The sequence below is a fragment of the Antechinus flavipes genome, chromosome 2 (genome assembly GCF_016432865.1).
Source record: "Antechinus flavipes isolate AdamAnt ecotype Samford, QLD, Australia chromosome 2, AdamAnt_v2, whole genome shotgun sequence".
Lineage (NCBI taxonomy): Eukaryota > Metazoa > Chordata > Mammalia > Dasyuromorphia > Dasyuridae > Antechinus > Antechinus flavipes.
The window spans coordinates 147,207,846-147,232,911 of record NC_067399.1 but is presented as its reverse complement, the minus strand read 5'-3'; the positions used below and the strand labels follow the sequence as shown (position 1 = coordinate 147,232,911).

Here is a 25,066-nt window from a genome sequence, read left to right as displayed (position 1 = left end):
CACCTAAAATGTTAAATTATTTCAAATCCCTAAGACTAGAGAAATTATATCCAAGGAACTGAAAATATTTCAAAATCATCTCCAAATTTTTTCAATAGTCTTTGAGAAATCATGGTAAACAGGTGATGTGTCTGAAAACAAGACAGAGAAACAACCTAATTTTAAAATAAAAGAAAAACATGTATTTCATAAAGAACTGCAGATTGGTGAATGATGTTAATCTGTGGCAAAAATTGTAGAAAAGATTATTCAACAGAATGTTTGTAAGCACAAAAAAGAGAGATGCTAAGAAACCAACATGGATTCACTAAAACGAATTATGTCAAATTTCATTTTAAAAAATATAATTATTAATTTGGTGTAGAAAATATATTTTAACTTTAATAAAGCAAACAGAGAAATGCAGGCTAGAGACAACAGTGTGGTAGTTTAGTTAGGTGAATTAAGCTCTGGTTTGAATAATTTAGCATTCAAAAAATGTTGACTGATAGATTAAAAGAAACTTGGTGGGATGCCCTAGAACACTTTGTCCTTGCTCTGTTTTACATTTTTAATCATTGACTTCAAAAATTTAATCCTTCTTATTAACTTTATAGATGACACAAAGCTAATAACAGTAGGTTAACCAGTATCTCAAAAAAAAAAAAAAAAAAAAAACAGGTTAGAATGAAATATTGTGGGTACAGTAGAAAAAGCTTCAATAGTCAGAGAATCTGGATTCCAATCCCATCACTGATGATTACTGTTTTTCTGACCCTAGAATAATGGAGTCAAATTTTAAAAATTCAATTTGAGATAAATGTAAGGTTCTGAATTCAGAATTAAGAATCAACCACCACCACCAATTATATGAAATACAATTTATAGAAGAATCTTCTTAAATTCATGTGAAGAAACTGAAGTTTTAGCTGACCTAAGCATGGTACACTACTAAAAACCAAAGTAAAGCAATCTAACACCATCCTTATAGAAGCTCAGTTTCCACATCAAGGAAAATAAGAGTCACATGGTTCACATGGATTATTTGTGCCTGACCTGTGGTAGTCTTCTGAGCATGAGCTCTTATTAGTCTGATTAGCCAGACACTCCAATACCAAGATGTCATTTTGATCCTCTTTGAGAATGAAGACCAACCAACCAACCCTTCACTGGGCTAAGAACATAGATACATGGAATTCTGTGTTCAAGTAAAGAAACATATCCAGGAAATTGATTATACTTAAGATTAGAAAATAAAAGGGGCTTCCTGACAGCAACCTTAGAATATCTCATAGCTACCATAGAGGAAAGAATATTTTTTTCTGTGCTATTCCAGATAAGAATCAAAATAACTTACTGATCATTACAAAGAACAGATATCGACTCAATAAGAACCATAGAACAACCAGTTCTTCTCAAGGTCTTTAAGGAATAGCTTGTAATAAGGGTCCCAATTAAAAAACTAAGGGCAATGGATATGGGGAGAAAAGGGGTGAAGCAGCAGAAGGGATGCTTGGCTCTGAAGTCAGATCTGGTTTCAAATATTATCTTTGCTATTTATTACTTATGACCTCAGGATTGTCTCTTAAGCCTTATCTATAAAGAGATTAGACTATCCAATAATCATCGAGATCCCTTTTGACTCTATGAACACGAATAATTTCTGTGCCTACCTGAGTTCTTCCCTTTGCCATTTACATCTCTGATCTTCTAAGGCAATGTGGAGACTTTCATGAAGGCCCTTTCATATATTATGCTTACTTTATTAAAACCCAAAGATATTCTTAATGCTAAATTCATTAAAAAAAAAAAATAAACATTGAGACACAGAGAAAGTATTTAATGGTGGTTGATATTTTTTAAAAAAATAAACATCAAGATTAATGAGATGAAGAGAAGATCCAAAATCCCAACTAAAATATTAGGAACTAAAATTCCTACTAGAACTACCCCAATCTACAATGTCGTTGGGAGAAAAAAAGGACAAAATATCTGCAACTTAATTTGGTATTCTTTCAATTCTCACATCCTATGGCAAAATTCATTATTTCCCTTCGGCATGGGAAAAGATTTTCCAATCAAGCTTGCCCCAATCTATTTCTAAAATTCCTTAAAACTCTGTTTTTCAACAATCTTTAATCTCCCACTACTTTTGCTCTGAGAACAGTATCTTTGTCATTTATATAAATCCAGCATCACTTCTTCCACAATGACATTTTTAACAAAAAAGGTTCAGGTTCACAGCAATTATCAAAACAAGAAAATAGAAATGAATAATTTATTTTTGGTTGCCAAACTGGGTGACCAAAGTGGAGAGATTATTAATCATGAAAACTCTGCTCTGAATGTAAGCCAATAAATATTGAAAAAGAATGAGCTATTTTTGTCCCCACACCCAAACTCAGAAATTTTGGGGCTGTGGCCAAATATTCCTCTTTTCAGTAATATTACTAAGAAAGAAAAGATAGTTCCAACAATGAAAAGTTTCCCCACCACCGCTCTTCCAAAGACAAACACTCTTTCATACCAATCTGTATATTTATTCATACTTTTGATAAAAATGCCAGTCATTAGTAAAATTATTACAATCCCAAAAGACTACACTGACAACCAGTGCCACAAACCAGAACACAGAATCACAAAGAGCAGCCTAAGTACCCTAAGCACCTTTATAATTGCTCTTTATACACAATAACTCCTGTAGGTAATGAATATTAATGGAACTCATTGACTGTTCCCTGATTTCATCACATTTTGAAATAAGAAAAGAAGGGTCAATGAAAAGGAGCTTGAGCTCGTATATAGTGTACCTGTGTCGTATCATCTGAACAGACAACCAAAAAAAGTGTTGGTGGGATCACTACCTTGGCACAAAACTGAATAGACAGTAAGGATAATATAGGGTGATTGAAGTTACTTTAGGATTAGATCCCTTCTTCCATGATAGAAATAGAGAGTAGGGAATGGCAAACAGAAGTTTCCCACCTAAATTTTGGTGATAAGGGAGATTTCAAAGTTCCTACCACCTTTCAGATTGAAGTTTTATCATTGTAACTGAGCCCAGATGAGAATACCCATACTATCCTATACCATTTAAATCAGAATATATCTAAGTCTGGAGATAGCACACTTGCCTTCAGGTAGGATTCTTCCAAAGCCATTATAGCCAATGTATCCAATCCAGAGCAAGGTACTCTAGTCACAATCAAAACCTAATAAGCCCAGTTAGGATCATTCATCCCACTCTGCAAATACTATTAGCCTTCAACTTGGACCTTTCTCTGGCCAGATCGATTAATATACCTGGCCAGAGTTAAAACCTTCCAGCAAAATTCAAGTCAATCATATGTAAGAGGTAACAGTATTTCAATGCAATAAATAGAAAGAGAGGTAATGGAAGAGATTTTGCAGTGATTGAGGAAAAGTAAAGGAATGGGTTTTCTCTTTTGTTTTACACAGCTCAGCCAGCATTTCTTACGATGGCAATTATGGTTATGGCTAAGTTTTTCATTCTAAAAATCTTACCTTGGCTTATGGTTCTGAAACCTTTATGAGAAGAAAATTATCATCCCTTCCCTTTGTGTTCTCTTCCCAATTGGGAGCAGAGGACAGATCCCTGGGGAGTCTCCATGGTGACTTTATGCCGGAGCTTCATCATAAGGAACTAATACAAACCTTATGAACCTCCAGAAATAAGACTGACTTAAGTCAAACCAAGAGGGCTGACAAGTTTGGCATTTTCTTTGCAGTGAGGTTAAGGAAGAATCTTCTGTAGCTAGGCAAAGGAGGACTCCTCAAAGCTAGTAATAACTATGTGATTCCCTATTCTATTTTCTTGATCAAAAATTAACACAAAATAAAAATTAAAGTTTAATTCAATATTTTTAGTAAGTTGCCTTACCAACATCTTGACTGATCGTATCTGAATATTATTAATGTATTATTATCTTAAAGGGCTTTCTTTACTGATGACCCTATGTTGGGGAGGATGGGAAGGAGACGATGGGTAAGACAACATAATCCAAACCAGAAAGGGCAGTAAAGGTATTAAGCAGATTTAAAGTGGAATCTCACAGGAAAAAATGACACTTTCTGAATGAAGGAAGGGCATTTCTTGGCACAGCTTTCATGTTGTTCCTAAACAAAGATCAAGAGAAGGCACTTGGGCCACATAGGACTGTTTCATTTATAGTCAGCACATACAAAGACCTACTGCCAAGAGATTTCTCAATACCCATTTCCCCTACAAATTGATGAAAAACCCAAACAGTTTTATTAGTTGAAGTCTTCTGGAAGTGAATGAAAGCCAAGTCATTGAAAAATTGATGGCACAAAGTAAAATCCAGGTGTGAGGAAAATGCTCCAAGAGGACATATGGAAGTATTCTCATCCTTACAGAGGTATAAGAAATCTGTCCCATAGTACCTCAGTGAAACACTGAATTTAAAATTCTTGGGTCAGAAATACAACAGCTTCCCAAGAGAGATGCCATCTTCTCAAATGTTCTGAAAAAAGGACGGCAAAAGGACTGAAAGGAGCCAGGCCAAGTGAATTAGATTCAGTTGTCAAGTGATCTTGTCTTTGCGAGTAAAGCAGACCTCTTCCACTGTCCCTGGCTTTTCCCTGTCCTGCAGCAGGGGGTAAGGTCCACGGCAGTATGAACAACTTCTCCCCCCAAACTGAACCCCCTTAAGCGTACTCGATGCGAGCAGGACCACAGCTGCCCTCGCTCTTCCGGTCTGAGCTCTGAGTGGCTGCCTTGGCCTCACTGCCGACATCTAAGGGCTTGGCCGAGATGTAGTCCTTCACTTTGATCTCCATGTTCTTGGCTTTCAGCGTGGCCATGTGCAGCTTCTCCAGGAAATCGGGCATGCCTGCGGGAGGAAGCGGAGGGTCAGAGCCACACCGAGCTGGCAGCCGCTCACTCACCGAGAACCGCAAGTCCCCCCTCTCCCAAGGCCCCGGCTCTGACCGCTAACTCGAGGCACCCTGTGAGGGGGAAGCTGTGTCACAGCGTTGCCCACAGGAGGGATGGCAGGGAAGAGGGAAAGGGCAAGGATTTCTGCACAGAGCAATAACTGCCTTCCCTGAGCAGGCCCCAAAGCACAGGCCTAGCTTTTCTTCTGGTCCTGAAAGCTCTCCTTAAGGTGGGGATGTCCCTCTCAGCCCCCATCTGTCCTTAGAAACTCACAAACTGGGGAAGTTTCATCTCTACCTATGTTTCTTTCCATCTCTTTTCCTAACTGAGAAGTTAGAAAATCTACTAGTTCATATCAGAAAAGAAGAAAGATGCCATGAGAACAATCCTGAATAAAAGAAATTATGAAGACAAACCAGACGAAGGCTACGACATGAAACTTTGGCTTCTTTGTCTCTTTGACAAGCGTATATTCCCCACCATATCTTACTTCCTTCAATACTGTTTAAAAAATATAAATGGACACAGCTATGTGGTGCCACTGGTAGAGCACCAGTCTTGGAGTCGGGCCTTAGACATTCACTAGCTGTGATCTTGGCAAAAGTCACTTAATCCTACTGCTCCCCCTCCTCCAGATGCATGTGTGGATCCATATATACAGATCTGTGGGCTACCTCTGGGTGAGATGTGGATATGTAAGTGTATCTATAGTGAAATATATGTATGTATGTATATGTGAGTAAATACATATAATAGGGTCCACATTCAAAGACCCTTAGTAGATGGCAATGATTTTTCTTAAAACATTTCCCACAAAAAGTTAAGACTTTTAAGTTTTTTTTCAATCATAATCTCTTCATGATTCAACGAAGTATCACTGGTCTTTCAAGAGTCTCAATATTATTCAAGTTCATTTTTAAGTCATTAAAGTTTTAATTCTCAAAACATTGCTCTTGATGTACTAACAAATAACAAGTTCCTGGTGTTTAGGGACACAATCTACAACATGCCCAACACAGGTTACATTCCCAGCATTGAATACTCACCACTGGAGACCATCCAGCTGACGCAATAACGAGGAAACACAGTTTGGGGATTATCACTGTATGTTAGCAAATAGTCGAAGCCATTCTGGAAAAAGACAATGGGATAGGATGAAGGATTTTTTATCCACTCATTACAACTTCCCCAATCAACTCCAAAAAGTAACCAGGTCCTATTTCTGGAGAGTATCATCAGCTATAGATACTTATTTCCAGTAATCAATGCTGGCAGCTTAGACGAAGGTCTAAGTCTTATGATGGTAATCAATGAAGTGAGTATGTGCTGGGCAACTAAAAGAGGAACACTTCTGCTAGGCAAGGTGATAACAATGCATAAAGGAATAAAAATAAAGATTTATTATTTAGAATCATGATTCCCAGAGTGCCCAGATTTGCTGTTTTAAGAAAAAGCTTCTTTTAAAAAATTCCTTGACACATTGCTAGCAATATATCTCAAGGACGTCAAAGACAAAGATCACATGCACACTAAAATAAGAATTATGGTATTTTTTTAATGGTAGCAAAGAACAACAAACATAGTTAGGGAATGGAAAGTAACAGTACTTATATGTAATAGAATGTTACTGTACATAAGAAACAGCAAATATGAAGAATTTAGAGAAATATGGGGAAGCTTTTATTACCTTCAGTATGAAGGAAAAAGAACTAAGAAAAAAAATGATTGTTTTAGAAAAAGTATTAGAACAGGAAAATTGTTTGTGTGATGATTCTTCACCCTAATCCTTTGCAGAAGTGGAAAACCAGCTGAGTGGGATCCTGAATATAAAATCAGGCTTTTAAAAATTTAACTGTTTAGTTTTGTAGAATTTTCCTTTTTTTTCTTTCTTCATTCCTTATTACAAGGAATAGCTTTTTTAGGAGAGATGGAGAAGGGAAAACAATGGGAAATGTGATATAAAAACAGGAAATATCAATAAAAATTCCTTTTTAAAAAGGGAAACTTATGATCTCATGTTTAATGAAACAAATTAAAACCTTTGTTATTATTTGTGTGAAAGGGTAGAGATCTGACTTCAAAGTCAGGAAGATGAGGAAGAGTTCAAGTGTCACTTTTGGCCCAAGTGTGACCCTGAGCAAGACAGTTACCCTCTCTCAGTGTTCTAGACTATTCTAAGTTGCAGAGAAGGTACCAATGTACATTTGGTAAGGGACTATTTGGAAGTTAAGAAGATGTAAAAACTAAATATTAATTACAGTTTAAATCATCCCTAGCATTTTATTTTCTCCCCTTCCAGAGATGTTTTCACACATGTTCAAGCCTCTTAAAACAAAGCCACAAGAAATTCTACCTCTATTCCTCTTTCTAGGGACCATTCATTTTCATTTCCTTTTCCTACTGAAATTCTTGAAGGTGTCTATTGTTTGTACTTCTTTACCAAGCATTAGCTCCTTAATTCTCTTCAATCTTGCCTCTATAACCAACGTTCTACTAAAAAAAAAAACTTTTCTCCTAGTTATCAATGATTTCCTTCTCACTAAAGGCAATGGATTTCTCAGTTCTCTTTCACTTCAACTTCTAGGTCATTTGACAACTGATTATTATTTATTCATTTTTGAAATTCCTCCCACAAGTTTCTGTATATAATTATGCTTTTCAGGTTCTCTTTTTGCCTATTTTGCTAGCCCTTTTCCTTCTTTCCACAACCATTTGTGGATAGTCCTTAAGCTCACGCCTTAGCTATTTGCTTATTCTCAATACCTATTTCCTCAGAAAAGTGATCTACTCTCAAGATTTCAGCTATCCTTTTTATACTGTTCACTCTCATTTTCTGAATGACTACCTCTAATCCAAGATTATGCTGTCCACACTCTACTTGGTTATCTACTTGGAATGTCCTGTTACCTCAAGTTCAACATGTCCACAACTAAGAGTCAGTTAATACCACTATTCTAATCTTGCAGACTAGAAACTTTTAGTTATCTCTATCTTTTTTTCATTCCTAACATGTAACCCATCAACACAGCTTATCAAAATTATTTCTGTGAAATGTCTGTTATTTATTTCTTCAACTACTGCCTACCTAATTCCTGCTACCACAATCCAGTCCCTGATCACAATACTGCTACAACAATTACCTACTTTTTCTCTCTTCCCAACTAATTAATCCTGCTACCAAGCTTAGGCCATTCTTCTTATGTCACTCCCTTGCTTAAGAGCGTAAAATGGCTTCTTACTGCATCATATCCAAATTTCTCTGCTTGATTTTCAAGCAATCACAACTTGGCTGTACTAATTTAATTTTATTTCCTTTTATTATCCTCTACACCAAAAACATCATCTTTTTCTATCTTCCCCTTCCATAAATTCATTCTTACTTTTTTCTGTGTCATGCTGTATCCTTTACCCAAAATACTCTTTCTCTTCTCTATTTACCCAAAACAATACCCATCCTTTCAGGCTCAGTTTTTCCTCTATGAAACTTTTCCCTACTTTAATAGAGCATATTTGTGTATGCTCTGTTGCTCTTCAAATTAAAAAAAAAAATCAGGCACTTAATTGTTTTATATATACACACTAGTCTTATCTTTACAAACAGAATGTATTATCTTGAAAGCAAGGACTATGACTTCTAGTTCTTTTATATCCACACAATAATGCTGTGTGTGTGTGTGTGTGTGTGTGTGTGTGTGTGTGTGTTTTTAAATAGATTTTCAATACTTGGTTTAACTCAAGATTGTAACTCATCAATTCTGCAAATAGCACATTATACTAACTCCATTTGCTATATTTTACAGGAAAGAATCAAGTCTTAAGATTCTTAAAATGAATTTTTAAACTTTCCCATGAAATTTAAAACTTCATTCCAAGGTAAGAATTACTAAGAAGTATATTTCAAATATACAACTAAAGGTTCAACTTAATAGTTTCCATTCAAGGGATAGAATGATGACACCCAGATATACTCCCCTTGAAGATAAACATAATACAATGAAGTAATATACCCAAGTTCTTCATACAATTTTAAAACCAAGTAGCAAATGGGAGAAATTAGAATCAGACCAAAGATAAATAAAATTCAAGATGCTCAGCTAAGTAGATAAAGATGTCCAAAAGCAAGTAAAGATGGTTATATTATATTTGTAAAGAAGAATAGCAAAGCTGTATTTGAGAAAGTATTCCAAGGTGTGACCAAAGAAAGGATGCTACCTGGTCGTTAGTATGAGACCATCTATTTGGCCATAGTATGAGAATGCCTCACTATTACCTAACGAGTTGGCCCCAGTGAAATGTAGCTACTAATCACCACCTTATTCTGGGTCCTCTTCCACCAATGCTATCTGTTATGCAACAGCACTTCATCTACATCCCAAGGTCAAAACCACACAGACTTTCTTGGCTAAAAGAAAGCTCACCTCATCAAATGATTTGTGGGGGCGGATAACCATCTGGGATTCATATGACCGGACACGAACAAATTCAGGAGATTCTGGTACATTAGGATGTTCCACTGCTCTGTGAGAGAGAAGATAAGATGAATGAGAACTCTAAAGATAAAAGAATATGACTTGTCTTGGCAACATCTACATTAAAACAATATTAAGTTTTACAAGACTAATTATTAGAAGGGAGGGAGAGTAAAACTTTTCTTAGTTAAAAACAAACTAACAAAAATAGCAGATTAAAGAAAATTTTGTACTAGTCCTGTGATTTCATTGCTCTAGGGAGCTCCCAGCAAGGCAATCTCCCCATTAATGTAGATCTGTACCTACTCAGCAAATTCAGTCTTTAATGAGTTTGCCCAAAACACTGAAAGATTAAGTGACTTGATGTCTTCTTGACTTCAAAGTCAATCCTCTATCCAGAATATCATGCAGGCTTTTTGTGAAAAATAAATTAGTTAATTATACTAAAATGTCTGATGATTCCCCAACTGCACTTTGTCTTTTGGTGACCAATCAGAAGATGTCATTCTAAAGAAATTTACTTGTCTTTCTGGAATAATTATCATAGGGTACATTCTTTCCCTTTAAATCATTCTTGACAAAGACAGGGCATTTGCTGCATAAGACCCATTAAAGAAGTGTTAAGTAATCCAAGGATATTTAAATGGTTCTATCATCAAAAGTAAACATCTTGTCCCAAATCATTATTTTTCCCACTGCCAACTGTACGCACCGTGACACCAACACCATCACATTATTTTCCTGATCCACACTGTACCTTCGTACGTATACATAATCCCGTGAATACATTGGATACTAAAGAAAAAGGAAATTAATTAATTGTCTACATCATATATGTCTGATTTAAAAAAAAAATCAAAGAAAAGAGAAGTACTTACAGGAAAATGAGTTACCCAATGAAGAACTTCAGAACCACTTATCACATCCCTTTCAATCACTTCCAGTTTGATGACTAGAGCATCCCACTTCTTTCTATATTCTGTATCTAGCTGTAAAGAAAGAACACATGAAGATTAAGAAATCCCAAGTAAAGTTTTGGAAAATTCTATTAAAAATCCCCTAAATCTTAGCAATTATAAAATGGGACACTGAGCACTGATTCTATTTATATTTGCTAAGCGAATGGCAAGTTAAAAAAAAAAAAGTTAAGAGAATGTTACAAAGGGGAAGTTACAATGTACTCCAAAACTAATAAAACAAGGAAGAAAAATTGGAAGCAATTTATTTCTGTCATATATACAATATGAAATATTTTTGTGGAAAATTATCAGATCTGTTCAACCTAACCCAATTAAAACTCTCACAGACTACTACACTCTACAAACAGTTTTGCTCTGTTTAAGGTTACCTTCGTCATTGTTTTGGTCCAGGTTTATGAGTTCATTAGTAAGAACTCCCCATTTAGAAATTTCCTCTGCTAATGCAGACTGACGACTGGCATACAATGTCTCCAGATGCCTGAGGAGCACTGAGAAATTAGATGACTTGCCCAGGTCACTCAACTCAATGTCAAAATCAGATCTTACTACCAGACAGGTTCTTCATTATATCATACTGCCTCTCATAACTATAAAAAAGTAAAGTGGGACTTAGGGGGCAAGTCACAAGCTCTGAATGATATGGTTAACATTAATCAGATTCCACTAAAGAGTATGTATTTCATCATATATTTCACATGATACCCAGCCCATCTACCAATATTTAGTGAAAATAAATTGTGATGTTTTGAGAATGGCTTAAGCTAACTACCTGTTATACAAGAAAAAGTCTCAGTCCATCTAACTTGCCAGGCAGCAAAATAAAATAAATTAAAAATCTTTCTAGTACAAGTTAACTTTCAGTTTGGGGTAAAAAGAGTTGACCCACCTGAACATTGAAGAACTGTCTAGGTGTCACATCGGTATATGTTCCAAAAACTAAAAAGAAAATAAAAGCTGTGTTACAGGTTATTACTTGACTTGTATTTCGATTGTGATTAGGGTACAAATTTAACACTAAGTATTTATTTAAAGAAGCATGCAGAAACTAGTAATCACAGTGGATAAAGAAACATTTTTCTAATCTTAAGACTGATAATTAAGTTTGGAGAAAATGGGGTAGGCAGATCTAAATGGAAGTCAATAAGAATATAGCAGTGTGGGAGGAGCAAATAAAAGAAAAGCAAATGGCAATGTTTTCCTAGCCAACAATGGCATGTGAGCCATGTTAAATCAGAAAAAACTTTGGGACTCACCTCTGTATTGGTACAGGTGAGTACCACTGATCAGACGCCTCCAGAGTTTGAAGTGTTTCTTGTCCATTACCATTTCCCATGGCTGCTCTTTAGTGGCTTTATCACTTGTTTCTTCGGTTTGGGGTTTCAGTTCAGGGGCGTGGCACTCTACTCCACTCCTTCGGAACACACTAGACATTTCCTCCATTCTTTTCATCTCATCAATAGATCTGAGAAAAAAGAAAAGGTGAGAAAGACTGTGTGGAACCTATCTTATGATTACAGTTCTTTATCCAAAAGAAATTTCAGTAAAAACAAAAACCAAAACCCAAGGAGAACACAAGAGGGGAAAAAATCCTTTAAAATCTGAGAAATGTAAATTCAAATATCAGAAAAGGTCAGAGCTTAAACTGAGATTGATAGCTATTTAAATCTGTGAGGAGGAGAAATAGCACTTTCAATGAGCTTGAAAGTTGTCACTAAAAAATTGAATAACTAGAAAGAAACCAACAAAGAAGTGGGCATGAAACAAAAAATGATGTTAAATGAAGCAAATAATTTAATCAAATGATGAATCACTACAAATTATAACAAGTTACTAAAATCCCAAGTTCAAACTATTTTTTTTCCTCCTTTTTTTTTTCTGGCACATGAATGACACCAAAAGATGTCATTTAAAACAAAGTCACCCCCCCCCCAAAAAAAAAACAACTAGCAAATACTATTCAGAAATTAAAACTGTAATTTTAGAGTCACTGAAATAAAATAAAAATCAAAATATCAAAAAGCTCTGATATGAAATTAGGTAAATTTGAATCCTTAAATATAAAACATATCTAGTATCTTAAAAATTGAAGAAAACAAAAGCACTCTAAAATATTCACCCTGATAAAACAATGGAATTACCAAAAATGTATTCATAAACCCCAAAGACTGGAATGGAGTCAAGATGTCAGAGACTAGATAGGACTTTGCCTGAGCTCTTCCCAGTTTCCCTCAGAATTAACACTAGATCAAATCTCTGAACAGATTATGGAGTGACAGAACCCACAAACATTAAGAGTGTAATAATTTTTCAGCATAAGATATCTTGGAAGGACTTCAGGAAAATTTTGTCTCAATTGGGCAGAGAGGAACACAGAACAGCACAGGCCTGGTTCGGGGACAAGGAATCTAGTGGGATGCTCTAAGCCAAAATAAAGCAGCATTGGCTACTCTGTTCAGAAGGCAAGTGAATCAGCAGACCAGCTGTGAAATCTCCAATGCAACTACAGAAGACAAATAGTGAGTCCATGAATCACAGCACAACAGGTGGGAGTTGACCAGGCCTACCCAGTACAATGGGGAAGCCTGCAACAACGCCCCGCCACCCCGCCACCACCCTCCCAGCACAGTCAGTGAGAAATTCCTGTAAACTTGCAGAGAAGGAAGCTCAGGATAATTTCCTCTGTGCCCTAAGTTCAGACCTCAACCTTTAAAAAGTGAGCAAAAAAGCAAAAAGAGCTCTGACCATAGAAACTACTATGGAGAAAAAGAACAGAACACAAACCCAGAAGAGGGCAGTAAAGGCAAAACACCTCAGGGGCAGCCTCAAAGGCGGATATAAACTGTCTCCAGCTCAAAAGACTCTCTTGGAAGAATTAAAAAGGATCTTATAGACAGAAGAAAAATGGGGGGGAAATGAGGGCTTCGCAGGAGAATCTGGAACAGGAAACATAGAAATTGACTGAACAAACAACTCATTAAAAGATAAATTTAGTGAAATGGAAAAAAATGTATATATATACATACATACCCAAAAAAAAACCCAACCTCTTAAAAAATAGATTTGGTGAAATAGAAAAAAAAATTCAATGAATAAACATCAAGCATCTATTTAATTTATCTAATGATAATAATACCTAACATTTATTTAGTTTACTTTTATTTTTATACTTTTACCTCTTTTACTTTTTTTAATTAAAAATTTTACAAAGCACTTTGCATATGCTATCTCATTAGATCCTTTCATCAATCCTTTGAGATACAAACTACTATCATCTTCATTTTACAGTGACTTGGCCAGGAATACACATCTAATATGCACCTGAGATAGCATTTAAATTCAGATTTTCTTGACTCCAAGTCACAGGCATTCTAACCACTATGCCACTTAGCTGTTTAACTTAGCCAGTCTACACTGGTGTTCAAAAGATTAACACCTTACTAAGATTAAAAAAAAAAAAAAAAAAACTGAAAATTTTAGGAGTTATCTATAACACAAAGAAGTTCAGAAATACCATGTTAACACTAAAGCTAATTTCATACAAATACTTATTTCCAAAGCTAAAAGGAATAGGATCATAAACCATCAAATCTTGACAAAGCCTCATCTGTAGTGCTAAAGTATTCTTAAGTGGGCTGCTGACATAAGGACATAGCCGGATTTCCAATTAGTCTGGCTGTAATGGTAATAAATAGCTTCCCTTCTTTACTTACAAAAAGCTCCAAATGCTACAAGTTAATCTTTTCCTCCAATTTCTACAAAAGAATTTTGATGAAAAGTTTTTAGGTCAACCTTTCTTCTTCCACAAATTACATAAGGCTCTAGAAAGTGGCCTATGTAATCATGCTTCAAGTTATTTAATTGAACTAAAAAAAAGACATCCAACTTAGTATGTCAAAGATTCAGTGCTACTATCTCCCTTGCAAAATAAAAGGGAGGAGATACTTTTTTCCTATTCTGCCCACTCAATTCTTAGCCAGGGCTTTGAATTAGTCAACTGCAATACCATAAAAACAGGTTCCAAAACACAGTAATAAAAAACAATTTAATTTGTTATTCAATGCATCTCACTGCTCAGTCCAAGATGAAATCAAGTACAGATTGAGAGTTTACAATATGGACACTGAATCTGAATACCCATATCAGAACAAAGGATTATAATTCATATCCATACCCTTATCCTTATCCTTCAAGCAGAAAGGATAACAATGATTAAATGTAGTATGGAACCAGGATACTAGAGATAACACACCCCCTCCTCCAAGAGACTTGCTAACAGATATAATCAGATGGCTTTTAAGCAAAATATGTTCTCAGGGATATGGTTTCAACCATGATACAATATCCACAAGCTTCAATTCGACTGAATCAAACATTTTCTGGGAAACATTTAAAGGGCATGAGAGTGTTCTTTCATGGGATAAATTTAAAGTAATTCTATATTTGACTTAAACCATTAGAAAATTTCCATTTAAATCACTAGTTAAGAATATTTTAATAATATTTCTTATTAAAGGTACATTTTTTATTATTTTATATCAATCTACTATATAGATGTAGATTTCATTTTTTAGAAAGTATCATCCAAAAAATCCCCAACAATCAAAACCTACTTCATTGTTTAACATTTTTCAGTGTTTCATTTTTTGTCCTAAAAGATATTTTACTTGGTACAGAGTAAATCAACCAACAAGCATTTATTAAAGTTACTATGTAATAAGCAGAGTTACTAGTGGGAATATAAATATCAAAGCAAAATAGCTCCTTCCTCAAGGCAATTATATTTTAATGGAATAAGCATAAACAAAAAGTGTATGTGTGTATATAAAAATATAAAATGATATGAAAGAAGACTAACAACTGGAGGAATCAGGAAAAGCCTTATGAAGGAAACAGTACTCAAGCTCATTGGTGAACACTCATATCAAAATTAAGGATAAAGATTGGTAAAAAATATTGAAAAGTGCTGAAGGTCAATCACAAGAAGTCAGACACCACTCACAAAACTTTTCTAATAGGAAGGTATTATGAGTTGTCTTAAGAAAAAATAAATCTGAAAAAAGGGGCAGATCTAAAAGTTCTGGAGACTGAGAGTGGGGAGATGGGGAAAGGAACAGCTATCAAAACAGAATAAATAGTACAGGTTGTCAACATCCCTATCATGCTCCTAACCTTGTGCACTCCTTTTTGAGTCAACCTGAGATTGATATAAGTCACCAGTAACAACTGTGACAAGTGAGCTTGACTTTTAATTCCTTTCAAAATTCTAAAGCAAACTGGTCAAGAGATGGAACATCTTTAAGAAAAATTTGATATATTGGATTACTTGCCATCTAGGGAACGGAGTAGGGGGAAGGGGAAATTTTGGAATACAAGGTTTTCCTTGGGTCAGTGTTGAAAAATTATCCATGCATACGTTTTGAAAACAAAAAGTTTTAATAATAAAAAAAATGTGAACAAAGAAATGCAAGGTGGTGTAAAGGGTAAAATATTAAATTTACTTAAAAATTAAAAATGGATAGACACATGGTTGCATCCTGCCTTTTGGTTTTAGAAGCTATGAGACCATGGACAACTCATTTAGCATCTCTAGATTTTGGTTTCTTCATCTGGAAAATGGGGTTAGAATCTAGATCATCCCTAACTCAGAGGTTGCTTTAAGATTCAAATCAGATTGTGCTATACACGCTCTGAAAATCTTAAAATGCTAAGCATTATAATGTGCTACCATGGCTTCATCAAGAACAAGTTAACATCAGATTATCTTCATTTCCTCTGTTGGCAGTGCCAGTCAGTCAACAAGCACATGCTAAGTCCTGGAATTAGACTCAAAGAGAGACAATACAGCCTGTGCCAAGGAGGAGCAAACAATATGAGGGGGGACACAAGAAACATCTACCAAGTTCTCTGACATGCTCAATGGGCGAAATTTCCCCTAAAAGGCAAGGAAACTGTCCCTAAGACTCAAGTGGTCCAAGGAACTATGCATAGCTCAAGGCATTGAAGAGATTTTCTGGTAACTTAGGGCAGTGATGTCAAACAAAGAATTTGGGAATCTCTATAGGCCTTATAGAAACTTAGAAAGCCACCAATTAACTTGTCTATGTTGCACTGTATTTTACTTTGTTAAAAATCTCCCAATTACCTTTTAATATGGATTGTACTCAGGGAGTTTTGCCAGCCTGTTTGTGCCATCTTGCCAACCTCCACTAAAAAAAGTCAGCCCCTCAAATCTGACAGATATCCCATTGCCAAGCAAGTTAACACTGGCACCTCTGAACAGATTTGTTTCCTTATAGAGGAAAGGAGATTTCATCTGGCTGAAGTAATGCTATATCCTTACTGAATATAGTTTCTATGGTCCTGTTAAGTAAATGTCTTTTTAAAATGGACAGTCTACCAATGTCTCATTTCATTTCAATCCTGAGTCTGAACTTATGGAATTGTCCAAAATAGGGTTAATACACTAGTAAATCAAAGGAATATTATCATGGACCAGAACTTGAAACAAGGTGTTAACTCACTGGAATTGATAGAAACAATGCTTATGTACTTAAGTTCACACTTTTTACACTTTTAAGAGTTCACACATTAGTTCACACATTAGTGTTCGAGATTCACAAGTTCGGGAGATTCACAAGTCAGGAACCCACAATCCCACTCTCTTAGAGGAGAAGTCAACCTTTGAGTTCACACCTTTAAGAAATCATATATAAGAAGCTCTTGGACTTACATGAACTGATGCTAAGTGAACTGAGCAGAACCAGGAGATCATTATACACTTCGACAACGATACTGTATGAGGATGTATTCTGATGGAAGTGGATTTCTTTGGACAAGGGACCTAACTCCATTTCAATTGATAAATGATGGACAGAAGCAGCTACAGCCAAAGAAAGAACACTGGGAAATGAATGTAAACTATTTGCATTTTTGTTTTTCTTCCCAGGTTATTTTTACCTTCTGAATCCAATTCTTCCTGTGCAACAAGAGAACTGTTCGGTTCTGCACACATATATTGTATCTAGGATATACTGTAACCTATTTAACATGTAAAGAACTGCTTGCCATCTAGGGAAGGGAGTAGAGGGAAGGAGGGGAAAAATCGGAACAAAAGCAAGTGCAAGGGATAATGTCGTAAAAAAAAAAATTACCCTGGCATGGATTCTGTCAATAAAAAGTTATTATAATAAATAAATAAATAAAATAGAAGAAGGAAGAAGAAGAAGAAGAAGGAAGAAGAAGGAAGAAGAAGAAGAAGGAAGAAGGAAAAAGAAGAAGAAGAAGAAGAAGAAAAAGAAGAAGAAGAAGAAGAAGAAGAAGAAGAAAAAGAAGAAGAAGAAGAAGAAGAAGAAGAAGAAGAAAAAGAAGAAGAAGAAAAAGAAGAAGAAGAAAAAGAAGAAGAAGAAGAAAAAGAAGAAGAAGAAGAAGAAGAAGAAGAAGAAGAAGAAGAAAGAAGAAGAAGAAAGAAGAAGAAAGAAGAAGAAGCAGCAGCTGCTGCTGCTCTTGGAACTTCAGCCAGGAAATAGTTGGGGAGATTGAGAAGCCAGGATTTGGAAGAAGAGAGGCTGAAGCTGGAAGAGGCAAAGGACTAGCAACAGGAGCTCTTGGAAGCAAGGAGCCTCTAAGAAAACTAACCGGCTATTTTGGAAGAGACAATAAAGGACTGGACTTTAATCCCTGGCTGCATTTGAGGTGATTATTACTTGGAACTGAAACTAAGCCTGCCTCCAGAAGCCCCCCAAGAAACCTGCTCTCAGAGAACGATTATATATTTTAAAGAAGAAAACACTACAGAATGTCATGGAAACAGTTTGCCTAGATGCTAATGAAGCATCTGACCAAAATGTTCATGCTATTCTTATGGAAAAGGTAGAAATACTGGCAGAGACCATAATTTATCTCAGTGGATTAGGAGTTAAATATTTAGCAAATCTTTAAGAGTAGTAGTAATGCTTCAAAATCAACTTGAAAGAAGGTCTTTATTATAGTGCCCCAAAAATCTGTGCTTGGCCTTATGCTTAATTAACATTTTTATTAGTGACACAGATGGTATAATTATCACTTAGGTTCAAAACAGCAATTTTATAAATATAACACAAGGTTTGGAAACACAGGTAGACAATAGTGCATTTTGAAAATCATCTGGGGTGTATCTGTTAGCCTTCATTGGAGTGGAAGGCTAAGTGAGATGTAGAATACTGTTAATACTCAGCTGATATGTTTATTAGTTACTAAACTTTTCCCTTTAGTTGTTATGTTGTTGTTATTTTTGTTGCAAAGGATGGCTCCCTGAATAGGAGAGAGGTAATGAATATATTTAGAATGAAAGCAATATGTAACCAAAGATACACATTTTAAAATGACCTAGGGTTTTTGAAAGCTCAATTATCATCTAAAGTATAGAACTATAGCTAAGAAAGTTAATATGATTTTAGGTTTCAATCAAATGTCATAGTATTCAGAACTAGGAAGATAACAATCCTGATGCATTTCCTGCCAATCAGACCACAATCTGGAGTACTGAGTTTAATTTGGGGTACCATATTAAAAAACAAACATACTAATAAGATATAACACAGCAGTTCTCCAAATATAATCTAGTTCTCAAAGTATGAGGGTCGCAAGACCTTTTTAGAGGATCTATGGGATCAAAAATATGTTCATAACAATACTATTATTTGCTTATTAAACTGTCCCTCCTTTTTTGAACTACACATCCAAAGGTAGATTTTCTTTATATACTTAAGACAAAACAACACAACCGATTAAATGAAAAAAGCACATAAGAGAATCTAAAGTCTTCCATTAAGGAGCTAGCCAGTGCAGTGCAGTGCAGAATGCTGGAGCTGAGGCCAGGAAGACCTGAGTTCAAATCCAGCTTCAGACACGTAAGTAAATTGTATGACTGTTGGCAAGTCACTTAAATGTCTTGATTTCTTCATTTGTAAAATGGCAAATTTAAATGTAAAAACTACCTTTCTATATTACTGTAAGAATCAAATGAGATAACATATATGCTATGTTATTTTATTAAGCCAGATATTAAAGAAATTTTCAACAATATGTGAAATAATGAAAAAATTCTTGTTAAATTTGTTTTTAGCAAAGTTATTACTCATAGAAATATTATCTCAACATGAAATGGATTTGTTATTTTAAATGAAGCTAATTTTAACTTCTAGATGATAAATATTGATATAACCTATAATACAAACGATCTTTGAAGGTCCTCAAGAATTTTTAAGAGTGCACAAACTAAAGCCAAAAAGTTTGAGAATCACTGTACTGTATCAAGGAGATGGTGACCAGGCAAGAAGTATGACAATTAATTCTTTAACATGTGAAGATTACAGGTGGCCCTAGAGCATATTAATACTACTAGGAGAAATAGATGGAGGTTATGGAGAGACAAATTTAAGTAGATGTAAGTAAAAATTTCCTAACAGTCAGAACTACCTAAGAATAAAATGGACTGCCTTGTGGAATATAATTGCTATAAAAAATGTAACCTGACAAGAGCTTCTGTGGGTCTTGGAACTCCTGCCTTCTGAGCAACCAGATACTGAAGACTTGAAAAATTAAATTCTAGCCACCAAAGTCCTTAGCACTTCAAATAGTTCAACATCACAAATGGATGGGGTTATCAATAAAAATAGCATTAAAGAAAATTCCCTGACATTTGTTTGGCCAGTGACCCATAAGGATGAGGTCTTTCCATCTGAATTGTAGCTGAAACTTCTCTATTGTCATCCCCCAGTAGAATGTGAGATCCTTGAGAGCAGAAACCATTTTCCTTTTTTAGCTGTATCCCCAGCATTTTGCTTACAGGAAACACTAAATACTTTTTCATTCCTTTACAATAATTCCTCCTCTTAAGAGCCTTTAACTGAAGACTGGAAGCATATTTCTAAAATGCTGCTTTTATAAGCAGTTTAGACAAGATGATCTTTTAAATTCTCTACAACTCTGAGATTGTGACTTTGTATGGTTTTACCATAATTTCCATCTCAGCTTATCAAACAAGCTGGTAATTTTTCAGGTAGTAACCCAAAACTACCAAAAACGTATACTATTAAGGGTCAATTAATTTAGTTGCTCTATAGCAGAATGGAGAAAAAAGCTCAAAAATTTCAGGTCAACTTTTACCTAGTTTTGATAATATGGAACAAAGCCATCAAGAAAGATAATCTGAATTGATAGTCACAACGATTACAGAAGCCTCTTATACAAAAGAAGCTTTAATCTCAATGACAGAAGAAAGTCACTTTCTTCCTTACCAGTAAGCCAAGAGGATTTTAATTAATGGCACTCTAATAAATATCATACTGAAAAATGCAAGTACTCAATTTTCTAGGTTGGGTTTGGAAATGGATTAAAAAACCATATACTCTACTATACTGCCAATTTGGTAAATACATTTGTTTCTGATATGAATTAAAGCAAGAGCCTAATGAAGCACAGTTTCTTCCTATGTCAGAGTTCAGTACATTGTGTATATTTCTTAATTTCCTTCCTCTCCTACTGCTGGGTTTTTGTTTCTTTTTTCAAAGTTACAAGGAGATAAAGAAAAATGTTTTGTTTTTTCTTAAGAAAGGGCTCTAGATTCACAGATTACTATTCTGAAAACCTAGACAAAAACAAAAATAATCAAAATTTGTAAAAAATATAGACAAAGAGGCTTAGTGGTTAAAAACTCCAGGCTAGGAGTTAAGAAACATGAGCTATAAACTTTTGGCCCCAGCAATGTGACCAAAGTGACCTTCTACAAGTTCCTTCCTCTCTCAGGTTCTCTTGATGCTGCTAAAATTAATGAGATAGTGTTAGTACAGGCCTTTAAACTCTCTGGAGGTAAGTACTTAGAATAGAAAGTGTCAATGTTGTTCTATTACAGGGATAAGGGGCCTTCATTCTAAGTATTAAAACAAAGAACAGTGATGCAACATAGGACAGTTAAGCATGTAAATTCAATTTAAAATGTCTGCTGGGTCATTACTGTGATTTAGGAACCCGTAAAAATAATTTTTTTTATTCCATTAACATCAAGTATATTTCCCTCTAAGAATAAAAATTCTATAGTTAATATAGTTGCATGTGCAGCAGCAGTTTGCTACTGAATGAGTACTTCCTTATTTAAGTTAACCCCAAAACATTCTGCTAAATAAAAATCCCTAATAAGATGGTTATGATAATCCCTGTATTTACTTCAAAGCAGATGGAATCAATCAAGAACTATTTATTAAGTGGGAATAATATTCAAAACCTCAAAAGCAAAGAGATAACCTGTCTCCAGAGTATTTTACTTAATATCAAAACTAAGTTATCAATTAGAGATACACTATACCATTGTACTACTAAATTTTTCATGAAAAAAATCTCATTGACATTTATTATCTTATAACAATTAACTTTTTTTCTCTTTTGTTCTTAAATCTAAAGGGCTGTAGCATGAAGACCAAATTTTAACTGTGTGAAATCTAACATGATTTTATAAGAACATTCATTAAAAAAAAAAAACCCTCAGAGCAATTCTTTCAGATTTTAATTTAGGCATTTTTTAAAAGTCCTCCAAATAGGCCTTTGTTATGAGAAATAAATCCCAAAGCTGATAAAATGGATTGAAGCCCAAAGTGTATCCAAAACATGGTTTCACATAGTCCAGGAGTTGATAAATTGCCCTATCTCCTCCAAAATGAACAATGGTTGTCACTTCATATACATATATGTATAATTAATTACTTCCAGAAGAAGTATTTGCATTTTAAACTTTATCTCTAATTGTAGAATTTCAAATTACAGGAATTTCAAGAATCAGCAAACAAATGAAGGAAACTCTGGGGAGACTGGAACATTTTTTGTATCTCTAGAATCATAAACACATCTCAGAACAAAGTGAAAAGACCCTAACAAGGACACCTTCAAAACTCTTAGGATGCAGTACCAGGAGTCTAACACTGATGGTCTTCAACAAACTTAAAACCCTGGTTTATTTAGCACAAGTGTGAGCTGATTTCAGGGCTTAAAAGTCAAAGGAAATTCGCATTCTGATTCAATTTTTCCCCATAAAAATAGAAAGTTACAATCCAGCTTTCTGACAAACTCCTGAAATTTAATTTAGTTTTGTTTTTCCTTCACAGCAGGATATCCCTCAGACTGGAGGATTTAATTGTGCCTGTTTTGAAGTACAGAATGTATTTAAGACTTAACAGCACGAATGTTTCCAGGACCAAAACTTTATTTAGTGAAAAAAAATTATTTCACTAATCTTTGCATCCCAGTTTCCCACAAAAATTCTCCCTAGAAGATAAACATGCCTCCTATTCCTACAAAAATGAACTTAAACATATGGGGGTGGGGAGAGAGAACTTTTTGCCAGATGTCTTTTTTGCTACAGAGCAAAGATTAGCACATTGATGAAGTACCCACTTTAAAACGACACAATTCATGAACCCCCATCCCTTGTTGGTATTTCACTAAATCCCACCACCAATGTTTCACTCAACCAGAACCGACAAGTAAAATTTCAAATGCGAAACCAGGGCCCTCACCTCTGTAATTCCTCTTCTTTGATCCTCTCCTCTTCCCACACAAAGATTCCGGTGAGAGCAGCCATCAGTTTACAAGCATTCCCGTGGTGGCTGTGAAACTTGCGCCAAAGTCTGCTGAAGAGGCTCCAGCGCGTCCTCTCCGAGTAGATGTTGCTGTAGAGCTGACCGATCTGCTGGGCACGGCGGACCCTCAGACTGGTGACATAGCTACACTGGTTAGCTAAAAGCGAGAGGAGGCTCTTATTCTGCCTAGTGCCTCTCTCGGTCTCCTTCTGGAACCAACGGAGAACCTGCTGCACCCTGCCCTTCAGGGAGCTCACCTGATGCCCCCAGCCCAGACTCCCATCCGCAAGGCTGGCAAACCGTGCAGAGCTCACACAGTAGGAATAAACACTGGAGGGCGACCTCCTCTGCAGTGAGTGGAACATTCCTGCTAAGTCGGTCCGACCAGTCTGGCCCACTCGACTCCCTCCCACGCACGCAAAGGATTAGTCAAAGCGAGTCACTTACAAAACGGGGACTCACCAGGAGCCGGTTCCCCTTCAGTTTCAGCATTGGATTTACAAATATAGTGATTGGAATTTTAGCTTCTGGGGAGGAAAACCCTATTTTTTTTTTCTACACAATCGGGCCCAAAACAACCCACCCAAATCTCTAGGATGAGCTCCCAGGAACAACCAAGTAACTTGGCGGGCTGTTTCAGCGATTAGGGAGATCAAAATGGCAGGGCAACTCTCTATTAGAGAAGTGGTGAACGAACTTCTCAGCAGGGCTGAAAGATCCCCTGGGTGAGTGGAAGCGTCCTGGGAACGGAGGAAATCAACCTAAGAGTAGCCGAGAAGACCCTAGGATCGCTGCGGAGAAGACCCGCGAGGGAGCAGGACAGGAAGAGATGGAAGAAGGAAAGGAGGAAGGCGGGCCCCGAGGGAGGCAGTGAGCAAGAGCGAGAGGGCGCGCACAGGTGGGGGTCTGGGAAGCTTCATGCGGCCCAGGCCTGAGGGACAAACGTGACTTCCCGCCCCTGGAGGCCGCCTTGGCAGACTGGCCCAGCGACCTCGGATTGGGACTGGTCAGGCCGGTGTTGGAGGGGGTGTCCCAAAGAGGAGAGGGCTGCTCGGGTGGACGCTGGACCCGCGAAACGGGTCAGACTGGGCCCTGAGTAACCAGTCCGTTAGGGCCCGTAGGCCTGGGCTCCCCTCGCTGGGCCCCCGCGGTCTCGGCGTCTCGGTCCCCGGCGCCACAGGCCCGATTCGGCCCCGCCCCCGCGCACACAGGCCTCCGGCCTCCCTCTCTGCCACAGCCGCAGGAGCCAGGACCAACAGCTGCGGGCCGCCGTGCACAGCGGGCCAGAAGGGGCCTAGATGGAGTCGGGCACTGGCAGGTTCTGCTGGGGGGTCTGGCCCAGCCGCTGAAGAGATCCTGACCCCTCCTCAGCAGCCACCACACGCTCTTGTCCCTACAACCTACCACCCCACCCCCCTCCCCCCGACTGCAGCTACCTCTCTTCTGATTGGCCGTAACCTTTGCCCTCCCTCCACTCAGTGGCGCCGAGGAGTGCTTGTCACGCAGCCCGGAGCCAATTCGTCTAGCCTCGGCATCCGCTAGCAAGGTAGGTGGAGCCCGCGCGCTGCCGGAACCAGTCAAGGGCGTCTTAGAGACGACCCAGGACCCCGGGGGCTGCCATGTTCTCACTCCTCTCACGCCCCGCCCCCCTCACGCAGTTGTCTTTGGAGGTGCCTGCAAGAATGACTGTTTTGTTTTCCAGAGCTCGTAAAAGATTATTCCCGAGCCATGGTAGGTTAGGAAAGAGACCTTTACTCCTAGATAAATTCCTGTTTCCCCTGTTCTCTACAATTATTCTGGTACAATTACTCCAGAACTGGGGTGCAGTGATGTTATCACTTGAAGGCGCACAGGCAGAAGGAAGATCTGAAGGGTCCTAAAACTCCAGTTCCTGGGTGCAAATCCTGACTTTTGATGATCTCATCAACTTAGGGATTCCGCCATCTTCTCTATGCAAATGATCTTCACATTCACTAATGCAGCCCCCATCTCACTACTGAGCTCCAGTCTCACCACCTCTAACGAGAGGCCCATAGACATCTCTAACTTAATGTGCAACATTTGATCTCATTATCTTTACCCCTAAACTCATTCCTCTTCCATTCATCCAAC

General features: G+C 36.9%; 1 protein-coding gene across 1 annotated transcript; it reads right to left on the bottom strand.

Moving 5' to 3' along the window:
• Positions 1-1,845: 1,845 nt before the first annotated feature.
• On the bottom strand, positions 1,846-24,376 carry STARD7 (StAR related lipid transfer domain containing 7). Its single transcript, XM_051975764.1, has 8 exons — positions 22,892-24,376; positions 11,600-11,808; positions 11,233-11,282; positions 10,245-10,355; positions 10,079-10,161; positions 9,316-9,415; positions 5,944-6,028; positions 1,846-4,853 (listed from the first exon to the last, which is right to left on the bottom strand). The coding sequence occupies exons 1-8, from the start codon at positions 23,317-23,319 to the stop codon at positions 4,669-4,671; spliced, it is 1,251 nt and encodes a 416-aa protein (XP_051831724.1). The 5' UTR covers positions 23,320-24,376; the 3' UTR covers positions 1,846-4,668.
• Between the last annotated feature and the right edge of the window lie 690 nt (positions 24,377-25,066).